This window comes from Corvus moneduloides, chromosome 1 (assembly GCF_009650955.1).
Source record: "Corvus moneduloides isolate bCorMon1 chromosome 1, bCorMon1.pri, whole genome shotgun sequence".
Taxonomy (NCBI): Eukaryota; Metazoa; Chordata; class Aves; order Passeriformes; family Corvidae; genus Corvus; species Corvus moneduloides.
In genome coordinates this window covers 78040145-78053248 of record NC_045476.1, presented here as the reverse complement: position 1 = coordinate 78053248, position 13104 = coordinate 78040145, and the positions used below count along the sequence as shown (strand labels likewise).

Genomic DNA, 13104 nt, shown 5'->3' with positions numbered 1-13104 from the left:
GCTGTTATTTCTCTGGTGCTGAGAGAAGTTTAATATTTGGGAAATAAATAAGTTTGTCTTTGAATCTGTGATGTAAAACATGATCTATTCAGCATAAGGGAGAGGTTTTCAGAGATGGTGAATATCATGGATTAGCTGGACATCAGGTGCCCACCAAACCACTCCCACTCCCCTCCTCAGCAGGATGGAGTGAGGGTGGGGGAGAAAATCAGATGGAGGAAAACCTCGTTGGTCAAAATAAAGGCAGTTTAATAAAACATAAGCCATGCATGGAAGCAAAGCAAAACAGAAGATTTATTCTCTATTTTCCATCAGCAAGCAATGTCCAGCTGTTTCCTGGGAGTTAGGGCTTCAGCACATGTAGCAGTTGCTCTGGAAGACAAACATCATAATAACAAATGGACCCTGCCCCCATTCCTACTTTCTCTTTTTATATCTGAGCAGTCATCATATGGTATGGAACGTCCCTCTGGTCAGTTTGGGTCAGCTGTCCAGGCTGTGTCCCCTCCCAAGATCTTGCCCACCCCCAGCCTGCTGATGGGGGGAATGTTGAGAGACAGCACTGATGCTGTGCCAGCACTGCTCAGCCGTAGCCGAAGCACTGCTGTGTTCTCAACACCTTTCTAGGTACCAGTGCAAAGCACAGCACTGAGGGCTGCTGTGCAGAACATGAACTCCAGCTCAGCCAGACCCCATACAGTGGAATCCCATAGATCCTTTAAGAAACAAAGCTGCAAAAACAAAACTCTTAAACTTAACCAATAAATCAAGAAAAAATATTAAAATAATTGTATGGATGTATGAAATACATTATGTTAAATATGTTTAAGATCTTTTTTCCTTTTTATGAGTCATGAAGTGTCAAATGCTATTCCATTTTCTTAGTTTTGCTACTGTCCTTGTGTTCCATAGAACAACATTATCAGAGGACAGAAAACAAAAAAGTATAATTTCAGAAGGCAATCCTTATAATACCTTAACAACCTGGATTTTAGTTATTTCAGAGGATTTAATGGTCAATCACTTTTTACCAGGACTGAAGTGTTTACGAACTGACATGGAACATCTCTCTCCAGAGCATGAGGTGAGCAGCTGTGTTTACTAACTGAGTATGAGATGTAGGTGGCAGAAGTTGAAATGTAATGGCATTTAAAACCAGAAGTTAAGGAGAGCTGCTCATAAGTGGTATCAAAACATGGCATTGAGGAGTTTTTTTATAAGGGTCACATGATTCCAACACCAGTAAAATCTTGTAAAATGTATTTCGAAGCTGAGGACCTCTGCAGACAAATACTCAATTGTCAGAAATGCATGTAAAAACACAGGTCTTCCTAGACTGAAGAAAAAGGAAACATTTTTACCGTCCTTAAGTTAATCAAACAAAGGATACACTAAAATCACTGGCTACAATATATCCAAGGAAATGCCGATGAAATTTGGTGCAGTGCGGGAAAGAAACTATTAAGGATTAGGGAAGTAGAGTCCTAAAATACCTGGGATACACTTCATATCTGGAGTACTGTGTCCAGTTTGGGCTCCCCAGTACAGAAGCATGGTATTAGTGGAGAGAGTCCAGTGATGGGCTGCAGGAGAGAATGAGAGAGCTGGGCCTGTTCAGCCTGCTGAAGAGAAGGCTTGGGTGAATTTTATCAGTGTACAGATAATACCTGAAGAGAAGGTCCAATGAGAACAGAGCCAGGCTATTCTCAGTGGTGCCCAGTGACAGGAGCAGAGACCATGGGCAGAGTTGGGGGGTTTTTTTATTGTGAGAATGACTGAGCAGTGGCACACATTGTCCAAAGATTGTGGAGTCTCCGTGCTTGGATACTCAAAAGCCATCTGGACGTGTTCTTCCTGGGCATTTGGCTTCAGATGGCCCTGCTTGAGCAGGAGTTGGACCAGATGATCTTCCAGAGGTCCTTTCCAACCTCAGCCACTGTGATTCTGTGAATTGTAAAGAGCAGATTAAAAGAAGCAGACAGGACAACATGGGAGTGAACAAGATCTTCTCTGGTAGTGGGAGCTTACAGAAAGCAGCAAAAAACAAAAAAAGTTAGCTGAAGAAGTCAACTTGAGCAACTTGAAATTCTTGGCCATATGTACTTTTTTGGTACATCCTTGAAGAGGTTGAATACTAACAGAGATTGAAACAAAGAGATGTCATTTAGTTGCATGTTGGGGAAAATCTTAACAGGATGGACATTTCAAGGAACGGAGGAAAAGATTTAATCAGAATGTATAGAGGAATATTGTTGTAGTCTTTGAAGGTTAATACTGCACTTTCATGAATTACTTTGTATGTGAGAAAATTAATTTATTTTCCATGTGTTTGCAAAAGTGACTGAATTGAGATTACTGTATTCTCTAGGAGTCCTAAGTTCTTATATTCAGTAACAAAGTTTCTTCTTCCAGTTACATTTTCTATCTAAAAGCCTGTAGTATCAATCTTATTTTCTGTATATTATTGGAAGAACTTTTCAACCTGAAAGGAAAGAATCTGAGTCGAGGAGGCTGAGTTGGAAGGAACAGTAGTCACCTGAGCATCACTCAAAGGCAACAGAATTGTGTTTCCTTACTACAGGCAGCACTGGAGATGTGGCAGTGATAGGTACTCTGTGTTCAGAGAGAGCTGGAAGATGGACTGGGAAGTCTTAAGCATATGTCTGAAAGCTGCAGTAGGCAAAAGTTTCATTTTCTTTCACTAATGGGATCACTGATACAAATACTGCTGCTTCACTTTTGTAGTTAATGTAACTTCTAAGATTTAAAGAGACAGTTCAAAAGATGCCCTGAATTAGAACAAGAGGTTTGATTGAGTTTGAGGACTGGAATAGGATTAAAAATAAATCAGTAAGTAAAGACAGCTCTCAATCCTCCATTACCACATTCTGCATTACTGTGTGTGACTTCAGGCATGATGCCAAGTGCTTTGTTTTTTTAGCCAGAGAGAAATATAAAATTAAAAATATTTACTCCTGCTCCAGTGGGCTAGAAAACTCACTACAGGCTTTACAATTTTTATCCATTTTTTTGTATAAATGGGTATCTGGTGCTTGATCAGCTTCCTGCTTCAACAGGATGTTTGTAGGCATCATGATAGAGGCTTTTGAGGCCCCAGTGAGTTCTAGTGTCTGTCTTGGTAGCCTTCTCTCTTAAAATCATGTTTTCTGAAATGAATGCCATTTACTGGCTCAAATAATTAGACATTTGCATAAACAGAACTAAGCCTTTTTTCATTATTTTGGCTACTGTGGTGTTATTCCTTATTCAAATGGCATATCACTTGACAAACACACATTTTCTAAATTACAGAGCCTTAGCTCTAGTGTCAGTACAGAGTTTATGCTCTTCTTGGAAAGGTAACATTGTGGAATTGGCTTGTGTGGTCCTGTCAGGCAGCATTTACCACTCATACCTCATGCTTGTTTTCCTTTCTTTCGTATAAATGAAAGTGTAAGTTGGGCATTTAGGTCAGACCTTCTCATCTTTAAAAGAAACATTTCACCTTGTGCAAACATTCAGATACTTTACCAGCATCTCTAGTTCAATGTCAAGTCCCTTCTTCCTTGTTTTCCACTTGCCTTCTATGGGTTTTCAAAGTAACTGGATTTGAGTTGCATGATAGTGCGTCAGTACTTGATAAAAATATTTAGTCCATATACTGCAGTATTGTTTATAAGACTTAAGCATGTTAAGTCTCTTAAGTGTCCCTAAATATAGTTAGTGCTCTAAAATATCTCTCTCTAAGGAGATGCAATTTCATAATCAGTCCTATGACCAAATAAAGAGAACCCAAGGGAATAGCTCTGAGCAGTATATGCAAAGCCATAATGTGGAAATTTAGAAATTAATTTGGGGAAGAGGGAAAAATTGCTCCACTTCATCCAAGAATTACACAGCCTTCCCAGAAGGCTCCATCGTGTTATTGAAATGATCCTGGGTCCTTGACGAATTATTCTCCTCTTTGATCAAGATTTTATATTGTTGATATTGGAACATCTGGACTCAGATAGATGTACAAAAATGTAGGGAAACTCCAGTGCACAGGTAGAAATGCTGAGTAACAAAAACTATGATGACTGTGCTTAGAAATTTCAGGGCTTTTTTGATACAGAACAAAAAGCTTTCTTTTTCTCTGGAATTCTGAATGTATTTCTCTTGTACCTCTGTACTCTTGAGCATTAAGTATTTGTATAACATTTTATGTAAATGGAGGACAGCAAATTTAGCAGGAAGAGCTGTAGTCCAGTTTGAATGCCACTCTCTGAAACACTCGAGGGTATGTAACACCTGCTACCTAAAATGTTTCAAAATGCTGAAGTAATACTTGTGGAGAAATAGAGTGAGCAGTGGCACAGATCTGCAGACCAGGCCACATTTTATCAGTGTAATTAATGGTTGTGCTGCAGATGTCCAAAGTGACTTGACAGAAACCAGCATTTTAATGTATACAAATATATTTAAAAATAGTTACCAGTTGGTAGTAACCATTAGTGACTGATCTGTATTTTAGAGATTGGAAATAGGTTTTTTCCTTTGTTATATATATTCAGGTTTGGTAAGACACTACTAATTTTAATTGCTTGTAGCTTTTAGATTTTAAATTTAGTGTCTTAAAAAAATATTTAGCTTTTTTCTGAGCTGTGAGCAGAGGGATTTTCCATTTATGCAGTGTGTGTATATATATATATATATATTTATAGTTTCATACTTTGCATTCTAACTCTTTTGCCTAAATGTTTCAAATGCTTTTGTCTTAATGTTTTAAAACAGTACCGTTGTGAGCAGGGCAGGGAGGCATTTACCTGTCCCATGAATTAATTGTAGGATTTTTTTACTCTTTTTTTTTAAAGCCTACTATTAGGAATCATTCCTTTATTTTTGGAGAAATCTAAAAATGTCAGTGTGGAGGTGTTTTCAGTCTTAAATACTCTGCAGAAACCTTTAGCACTGTAATTGCTTAAATAAAGGAAAAATGCCAGGAGTCATAGGAACTCTGGAAGGCACCAGTGGAATGATACTGAGTTGATTTTAGCACTTCCTTCCATTAAGAGGTTGTCTTAGGATGCCATCACACTTTTTTTTTTCTTGCTTTTTCTTTCATGCATAATGTTCATGAAGATAATAGTGTGTCACAGAAGTGAGTGCTTTAACTTTGTTTTTAAAAGCCTAAGGTAAAAGGAGGGAGTCTTGAACTTCTGTAACTATTTGGAAAATGTTTTCTTCTTTAAGTTGTTTTGAACGTTTTTGTTGTTTCTAACCACAAGGCATTATCAGATAACTGGAACTCAAAGGCACTTGAAAAAAAAACAGGGAAACATTTTGAACAGTTCTGCTAATGTCAGAATCATTTGCAGAGTAGATTTCATAAGAAGTATTAATGTTAAAGGAAGAATGTCAAATGTCATGTATCTCTCTCTTCCTTATGTGTCTTAGGTTATTTTGAGTTCTATGATAAAAGAATGTGAACAGAAAGTGGAAAACAAGACCGTCCAAGAACCACAAGGGTAAGACTTCCACTTCCCTTTTTTTATGCGCCTCCGGAGTAATTCTGGAGAGTTCTGCAGAGTGTATTCCATAATGGTGTCCAAGGTTTGTGACCTGAAATCCTGCACTGACATATGCTGTATTTGAAAACAGATTTTAGAAACTTTAATAAAGTGGTTCTTTCTGTCTTCAGTGTAAAACACAGGACAACAAATTTTTTTATAGGGATTATGTTCTTTGTTCTCAATTTTTTATTCATTTAAAGCAGTATTTAAATTTCTGTCCTGAATGGAGAAAGCAGGGAGTACCTGGCTAAGTGCTTAGAGCAGTGTATGTAGCAGACACTTTGCCACCCATGGGGGTGGCAGCCTGCAGGCTGAGGGAATTGTTCTGGTTCTGGGAATGGCTTGCTTCAGGCTGCTGTCCTGGTTTGTGTGTGACTGGTGCACATGAAAACAGTTTCTTCGGTGTATCAACTGAGTGTGCTGGCTAGGAAGTATGCTGCCTTTGGGAAAATGCCACCTGTGTTGCACTTTGGTAAAACATCCTTTCCACAAACAGAGCAAACCCAGCTCTCCAGGGAGGCATCAGACACATGGTGCATGTGCATCCATTTGCCTCACATGGTAGAGATGGTATCGTATGTGTGCACTTCTGATAACAAAAGTAACCAACAGACCCACGTGGGACATGGAAATTCGGAAAGTTCAGTGTCATTACAATGAGTTGTATGTGCTCTGTTGCCTGCTTATTGCCTGGAATGACATGCCAGCAGGTAAATTCTTGTGGATTGTTGTATAGCTTAATAAATCCTTAGCAGTGTTGCCAGGAAGAGTATGAGAGGGTATCTGAATAGAGAATCTGTTCTCAATCACAATACTTTGTCACGAGAATTGAGACAGTTATTTAAGCTTGTTCATGTCATGCTTCCTTATCTGTAAGAAACTGATAGAATTTACTTCTTGAAAGAGCTTGCCCATAGTCCTGGAAGCAACTGGTAGTTTGAGAATGACTAAAGTGGGACAGGTGTACAAGAATTGAACAGAAGCATGAAGTAGAAAAAGGGTCAGTCTCTCATGCACGACGTAAAATACTTCAGGCTTTACTAGTAGTAAATACTTCAAAATCAGAGTCAGTCCTATTAAGCCATTGCAGAAACAGATAAATCCAAACCTGATACAACATCTAGTGTATTTTCTTCTAGAATGCAGCTGCTGAAAACTAAGATATGCAAAGGATAAGTCTTCGCAATGTGTTCCTTTGTTCTTTAATTAGCCTTCCCCTTTCTTATTCAAAATCAGGCTATGGTTGCAGTCTTGTACTGTACAAAATTAACAAGAAATATTTTACCACTGAAGAAATGACCTTTTCATATACATAAATATCTCTGTTTTCTTGCTAAGCCTTTGCTAATTTCAGTTCCTAATTTCAGTGACAAATACATATTTGACAAAGGATTTAAATGCAACTGGGATATAAATCACTGGGGTTTGTTAACAGCATGGGAATGCATGTACAGAAATCAAAATGGATGCAAAAGCAATCATAAGATGTTATCTTGTCTTTTCCCTTTACTCTTAGAAAAAGTTGGTTAAATGATATGGGATCAAAGAAATAGGTTTTTTCAGAACTTTGCAATTTTAAGTATTGGATAGCCAATTTTGTTAAACATTTTATTTAGTAATTAACAAGGTATTTCAATCATGGGCAACAACTTATGTTTCAAACTGATTGTTATAAAATGCCCACCAGGAATGTTTGTTTTGGCCTAGAGCTTCCCCATAAAACAGGCAGAACTCTGTGTTAACATCTGATTCATCTACACACCAGGAAAAAATTTGATGTTCACACATTGTTTGTGGGTTGGGTTTTGTTTGGGTTTTTAAATAATGAATAAATGCAAGGACTTTTCTGTGGGGCTGATTGTTTCTAACAAGATATACTATTGCTATGTTGGGTTCTTTGATTATTTTTTAAAGGTGTGAGACTCAAATTATTCCATTCCATATTAATTTTTACTAAGTTTAAATATTCAATTTGCATAGTAATGGAAGTACTTTGGGGGCATATTTAAATTTTTAAGTATGCTGGGTGCTGTGGATTATGTTTCTATTTACAGTTACATAGTATTAGAAAACATGAACAACTTGATTCTGCAGTTGTTGATTTTTAATTTTTGACATCAGATGGCTGATACCCCCAAACTGTTTCAAAAATCAATGGAATACTTCCTTGTTTTTCTCAAACTTATATGGGATCATTAGAATAATGAAAGCACAGTTTGTTTAAAACTACAGGTTTGTCACCAGTTGCTAGGCTTTCTTTTCTGAAGTGAGCAGTTTTATTTTCTTAATGCTGCTAATGCTTGGAATGTACAGTATTTCCTAAATAAGTTTTTGTAGCTACAAACAATTCCAGGATACCTCATAGTCTGAGATAGCTTCTTGTCCTTAACCAGCTGATAGTGTAAACTGTTATTTACATAATTTATATGGCCTTGCTTTATCATGAAATCAAAGGGAATTGCATAAGACATCCGTCTTACAGTAGCAGTAATTTCTCTGCTGAGTTTTATCAGTTGTAAATATGTGATTCATTAGTTGACTGGAGATGTTTAATCAAGCCAAAGATGTCTGGCTGCCTGATTGTTCCTGAAATAAATATTTTACTTTAGAAGTTTATAATTAAACTATCTGCAAATCCACAGTACAGCTTTAGTGAAAAGCTTCCCCTTTATTTTTAAGGTGCTTTAAAAAGAACCAGAAATCGTTATCACTAAACATCTTTTCTTTGTGGTGTGAAATGGGAGAAAGTACTGGGTGCATCCCTTCTACCTTTGAAGAAATCATTCAAGTTCTGTTGAAACAATTCAGAGTTAACTTCAGTTTGATCTCCTTGATGCAAGTGTATCTAACAGAACTGTTTATAACTTTTCAGACTGAAAGGTCAGTTCCTGCTATCTGGCCTTTGCCAGTAAGACAGATTTTGTGGTCTTAGCTATAATTTTGAAATGCAGAGTCCATGCTGAGTTCACAAGGGAGAATTTATTTGGTGGTGTTTTCTAAAACTGTCCTTGTCTAATGTTGAAAAACGCTTGCCATTTTGACTACAAATATAGGAAATATGGAATATTTATTAATATTCCTGCTATGTGTATCTGCTCTGTCTTGAGACAGATGACTCTTGCTGTGCTAAACAGTCATATATATCTGAAGTTGAGCTCACTGATATGTTGTTAATTTAAAAAAAAAATCTGTAAATTTCACAGCATTAGGATAATTTCTTAACATATTGTTCAAAGCTTAGCATCTTGTAGCTTCAGCATTGATTGGATTGCTCCCTCCAGTCCAGTTTGTGGGAAACCTACGGACCCTCTATTGTCCTATCTAGTATGTCTCAAGTAGGAACATCCAAGCACAGGTAACAGGAGCCACATTGACAACAACCAGAAGGAGAAGCTCCTTACCCATCAAGAGGCTGACCCAGTAGGACTCAGAGTGGGGTTTGCAAGAAATTTATAAGGAGATCAAAGGAAAGCTGATTAAGTAATGTAAAATAAAGATTTATTGAGAGTTACTAGGTTGAAAATCCTCACCAATTTTCAACTCTGCTCGGGTGCAAGTAGTTGGAAAATAAAGAGTTGAAAATTAAGGAGAGAGCTCACTGTTTTGTACTTACCTTGCTTTTGCTTTTCTGTACACATCTGCTAATGGTCACTGTTGGAGGCAGGGTACTTGAGTTAGAAAGGTCTGTGTCTGAACTAATAGTATTGAACTTAGACTAAATAAACATAAGGATTGACATTTCTGGTGAGAAGGCAAAGCCAGTCCTTCACAGAGGTATTTGTCACTACAGCAATTCCCAAACAGGTAGCAAATGCTAGTGTGGTGACATCCAAAGCTACTAAAAATTAGTGTGCACAAAAATATTTTACCATTTTCACAGGCACTGTGAACACATTATAATCAATTTAACAGTGTATATATGGAACTAAGTAGTGATGGGTTTTCAATTCTTCTTCACAGACTGGTGTTTTTTGTTGAAACCTCTGAAACACAAAGACAATTTAATTGCTCAATAAGTAACATAACAGCATAACGTTCTTTTTAATTTGTAGTCTTATGCCACTAAATGTTTTCCTTTCCTAGCTCAATGTCAATTGCAGCGAGCCTGGTGAGTGAAGATACAAAGACCAAGTTTTTGAACAAAATGGGTCAGCTGACTACATCAGGTGCAATGTTGGCTAATGTGTTCCAGAGGAAGAAGTAAGATGGGAAAAGGAACTCCCAGCTAACACTAAGGTGGACCTCACAGAGACTGGTTCCTGTACTTGAAGTACTTGCCTTTTAATTTCTTCTGTCTTATGTTCTTGTAGTATAATTTTATTCTAACCTCCAAAGATATTTGCACTGCTTTTGAATATCGCTGTGTATCTGTTAATTTTGGGTTAACTGTGGTTAATATAAAACTGAAATCATAGTCTGTACCAAGTCCCTGTTCTGTGTTCTTGTCTTTCCAGCATAATTTTTTTTATATAGTGGAAGGTTTTGGTTTTTTTTATTTTCAGACAGGATATCAGCAAATATCTGTATTATACATGGAGCTATTCTGACGGTACTTAAAATAATGTAAATTTGAAGTCATTGTCATGAAGTAATAAAAGTGGAGATTACTTATGTATTTAAATTATGAGAGAGTAATGCAGATTTTTTAATTATGTTTCTAAAAAGAAGAGGAAGAGCCACCAGCATTTGTCTGTGCTTCTAGGGTTGTTTTTGTAAGTATTGTGCATCTTGAATCCAGAGGAATTGCAGTATCTTATGTATGAGACTGCTTGCACTGCATCAGTCTGCAGGGAATGCTCATGTTTCAAATGCTTTATGCTGACATTGTAAATGCTGTACAAAGTCCTTCAGATAAAATTCTCACATCTATGTGGTTTTTTGAGGGATTTCTTTTCTTTTGTTGGGTTTTTTGTTTTATTTTAAAGCACTTTACAAGTCCACACATCCACAGGCACTTCCATTAAGTAAAGGAAAAACATGATAAATTAATAAATGTTAATAAATGTGTAAGCTACTACACAGGGTCCCCAGTATAGTTCTGCAGGCAGAGGAAACCTTATGCAGGAGAGGGACAGCTCACAGCTGCACTCAGTGTGCAGTTCTGCGAACTGTGACAACTGAAGATACTGTGTTGTTTAGATTGAATTTCAGTTCATATTTAATTTTGGAGTATTTGAAATTATGTTGAGTTTGATGTGCAGTTTCTTTAAAATGTTAAGTAGACTGACTACATACTTTTTGAAAATGACATTACAGGGAGGATATTCAACAACTACTAAATACTTCTGTTTGCAAGGAAGCATTAACAACTAAATCCTTTTCTTCTTACACAGCACTTTTTTTCCCCCTCTCTATGTCAATGTAAGCTTCTGAAAGTAAACTCAAGTGCATGCATGAACTGGTGTGAGGTAGCAAAATATAAAAGCTCAGGCATTCTCTGACATGGTACCATTGAGCTGGAAGTATGGACATCTTTGAGGACAGGGAAAGCAAAAAGAGTGAGGGAATAAAATATTCCCTCCTGAAACAGAATAGGGATGGAATAGCACGTCGGGTATCAGCCTTAGATGGAAATAATGGAAATAACTTGAGGCTCCTGAGTGCTTCACGTTTGTGCCTGTGCTGTTGCCTGCCACGTTTGTGTTGTGACAGGGCCTGTTGCTCACGTGCGCACCATCCGTCCCCTTACACTGCACTGATGAAGCGTTTTTCTGGAGGTTACAGACAGCTCCATGCCTTTGTGTTGCTCGTTACCATGAAAGTATGCTTTTAGCAGACTGACTGTGAAATGGAGACATTCCTGAGGAATGGGAAGTGGTGACATTCCTCTCTGTTGTTCTGTTGTCAATAAAAAGTTTTGTATACCTGCCTTGTCTTGTTACTTCTGCTCTTCCCTGAATAAGATTATCACATCAGCAGAGCTATTACAGGAGAGACCTCTAATGCACAGAAAGTCCTTAGCCTTAACTCTTTTTACATAGCAGCTGGTAGATTGAACTTGCTCAATTTCCTCTCTGTGTGCTTGGCTTCTAGACATGCGGCTTCACTGCCATTTTCATGCAGGGTCTCCTCCTGTGTCTCCTGTGTTACAGTTTTGGTTTGGGGCTTTTTTCTCCTTCTCTTTCTGACTTCTCCAGCAGTTGCAGTGCCAGAGACAGCTTTGTAGGCATGAGACTGAAATAACACGTCCATGGTTAAGCTTCTGTTTTCCAGAGCGGGGCTGCTCACCTACACTGAACTTCATCCGGTGTTTGGAAAACTTGCAAATCAGCACAAGCCAAAAGACTGGGACAGCAATTTAACTGTAAAGAAAGTGGGATGAGACTCTTTAGTCTGTTAGTATAAATGTAGCATCTTTACCCCAAATAGATTCAGTCTCTCTTGAAAAGTGTAGCTTTTGCTACTCAGGGTTCTATTTCACTCTGGTTGTAGGAATTTGAGCAAGGATCCCAGGAAGAGCAACACAGTAACTACTGAAGTGAAAAAATTACTGTGTAGGCAGCAAACTTCCAATGCAGGTTGTCTTCAGGAGTTTTGCCTTCCAAATTTCAGGTGTCTGTTAGTATATGTTGGTTGCAGGAGTTTTTGAAAGTGCTTATTACTTTTCAAATATGAGCAGATTTTCAAGATTGCAAGAAGTTGTTCCGTGTGGTGTTTGGGGATATTTGGTTTTTTTCTGAATATTCATCCAAACTATGGCACTGTAGCATTCAGGGCTGGAACAGAAGAGAGAGACCCATTTAATGAGAAGAATTACCAGAATATTTTAAATTAACCTTTCCCCCAGCCCCCCCACCCCCTTCCCCTTTCCTGTTCAAAATAAGTGAACCTTTTGGGAGAAAATGTTTTGTTAAAAGAAAGCAGTTCATCCCTTAAGGGTTGTCTTTAATTGCTAATGGCTCTGCCTGAGTAAGGATTCTCTAAGAAGCCTAAATGTTTGCTTTATTGGCATTGCCTGAACTTCTTCAACTTGATGATTTTAAATGTTGAAGGTCTCATGCTGCCCCTAGTGAAATTTCAGACAAATTCTTAGTATCTTTATTTAAAATATTGACTCTTGTGTTCTTAAGCTAAAGTGGTCAGTGGGCTGAAGGTACCTGGCTGCCTGAATATATGTTTTCTGTAGATTGAGCATAAGCCTAATTGATACTATGCCTATATTTTGTTCTGAAAGAGATTGTTTTCTAGAACTCTAAATCAGGCAATTTGCTCTTTTTGTATCTTGTAATCAAGGTGAATAAAGGGAGCTCCTTAAGAAAAGCTGCTCAGTCTTCTTCTGTCAGTCTCTTCCCACTCACCTTCTGTCCCAAGAAGAAAAACAATCCTGCTATTACTGTACATGAAAGTCTATTGTGGTTAGGAGAACTAAAAGCAGTGTTTGCATGGATTTGGAGCTAGGGAAGGTGAGGAAGCTAATGGATTGAAAGATTAAAAATTATCCATGAAAAACATCCATTGTGAAGAACAAAGAGGTTTTGTAATATATTGTGGGAACTCATTGCTACATAGGGATGATGATTCAAAAAGGTGCAGAAAAGCGGATTTGTGGGAT

General features: G+C 37.7%; 1 protein-coding gene across 6 annotated transcripts in view; it reads left to right on the top strand.

Annotated features, from left to right (window-relative positions):
• Positions 1-11421, top strand: part of RELCH (RAB11 binding and LisH domain, coiled-coil and HEAT repeat containing) — a 78163-nt gene extending 66742 nt beyond the window's left edge. For 3 of the 6 annotated variants that reach the window (XM_032117148.1, XM_032117158.1, XM_032117117.1), the window contains 3 exons: positions 996-1084; positions 5437-5507; positions 9636-11421. In XM_032117148.1, the coding sequence (XP_031973039.1) occupies positions 996-1084; positions 5437-5507; positions 9636-9756 (281 nt within the window). In that variant the 3' untranslated portion in view covers positions 9757-11421. The remainder of the gene's footprint in view (positions 1-995; positions 1085-5436; positions 5508-9635) is intronic. The other 3 variants (XM_032117133.1, XM_032117127.1, XM_032117141.1) reach the window with 1 other exon arrangement.
• Positions 11422-13104: the final 1683 nt, after the last annotated feature.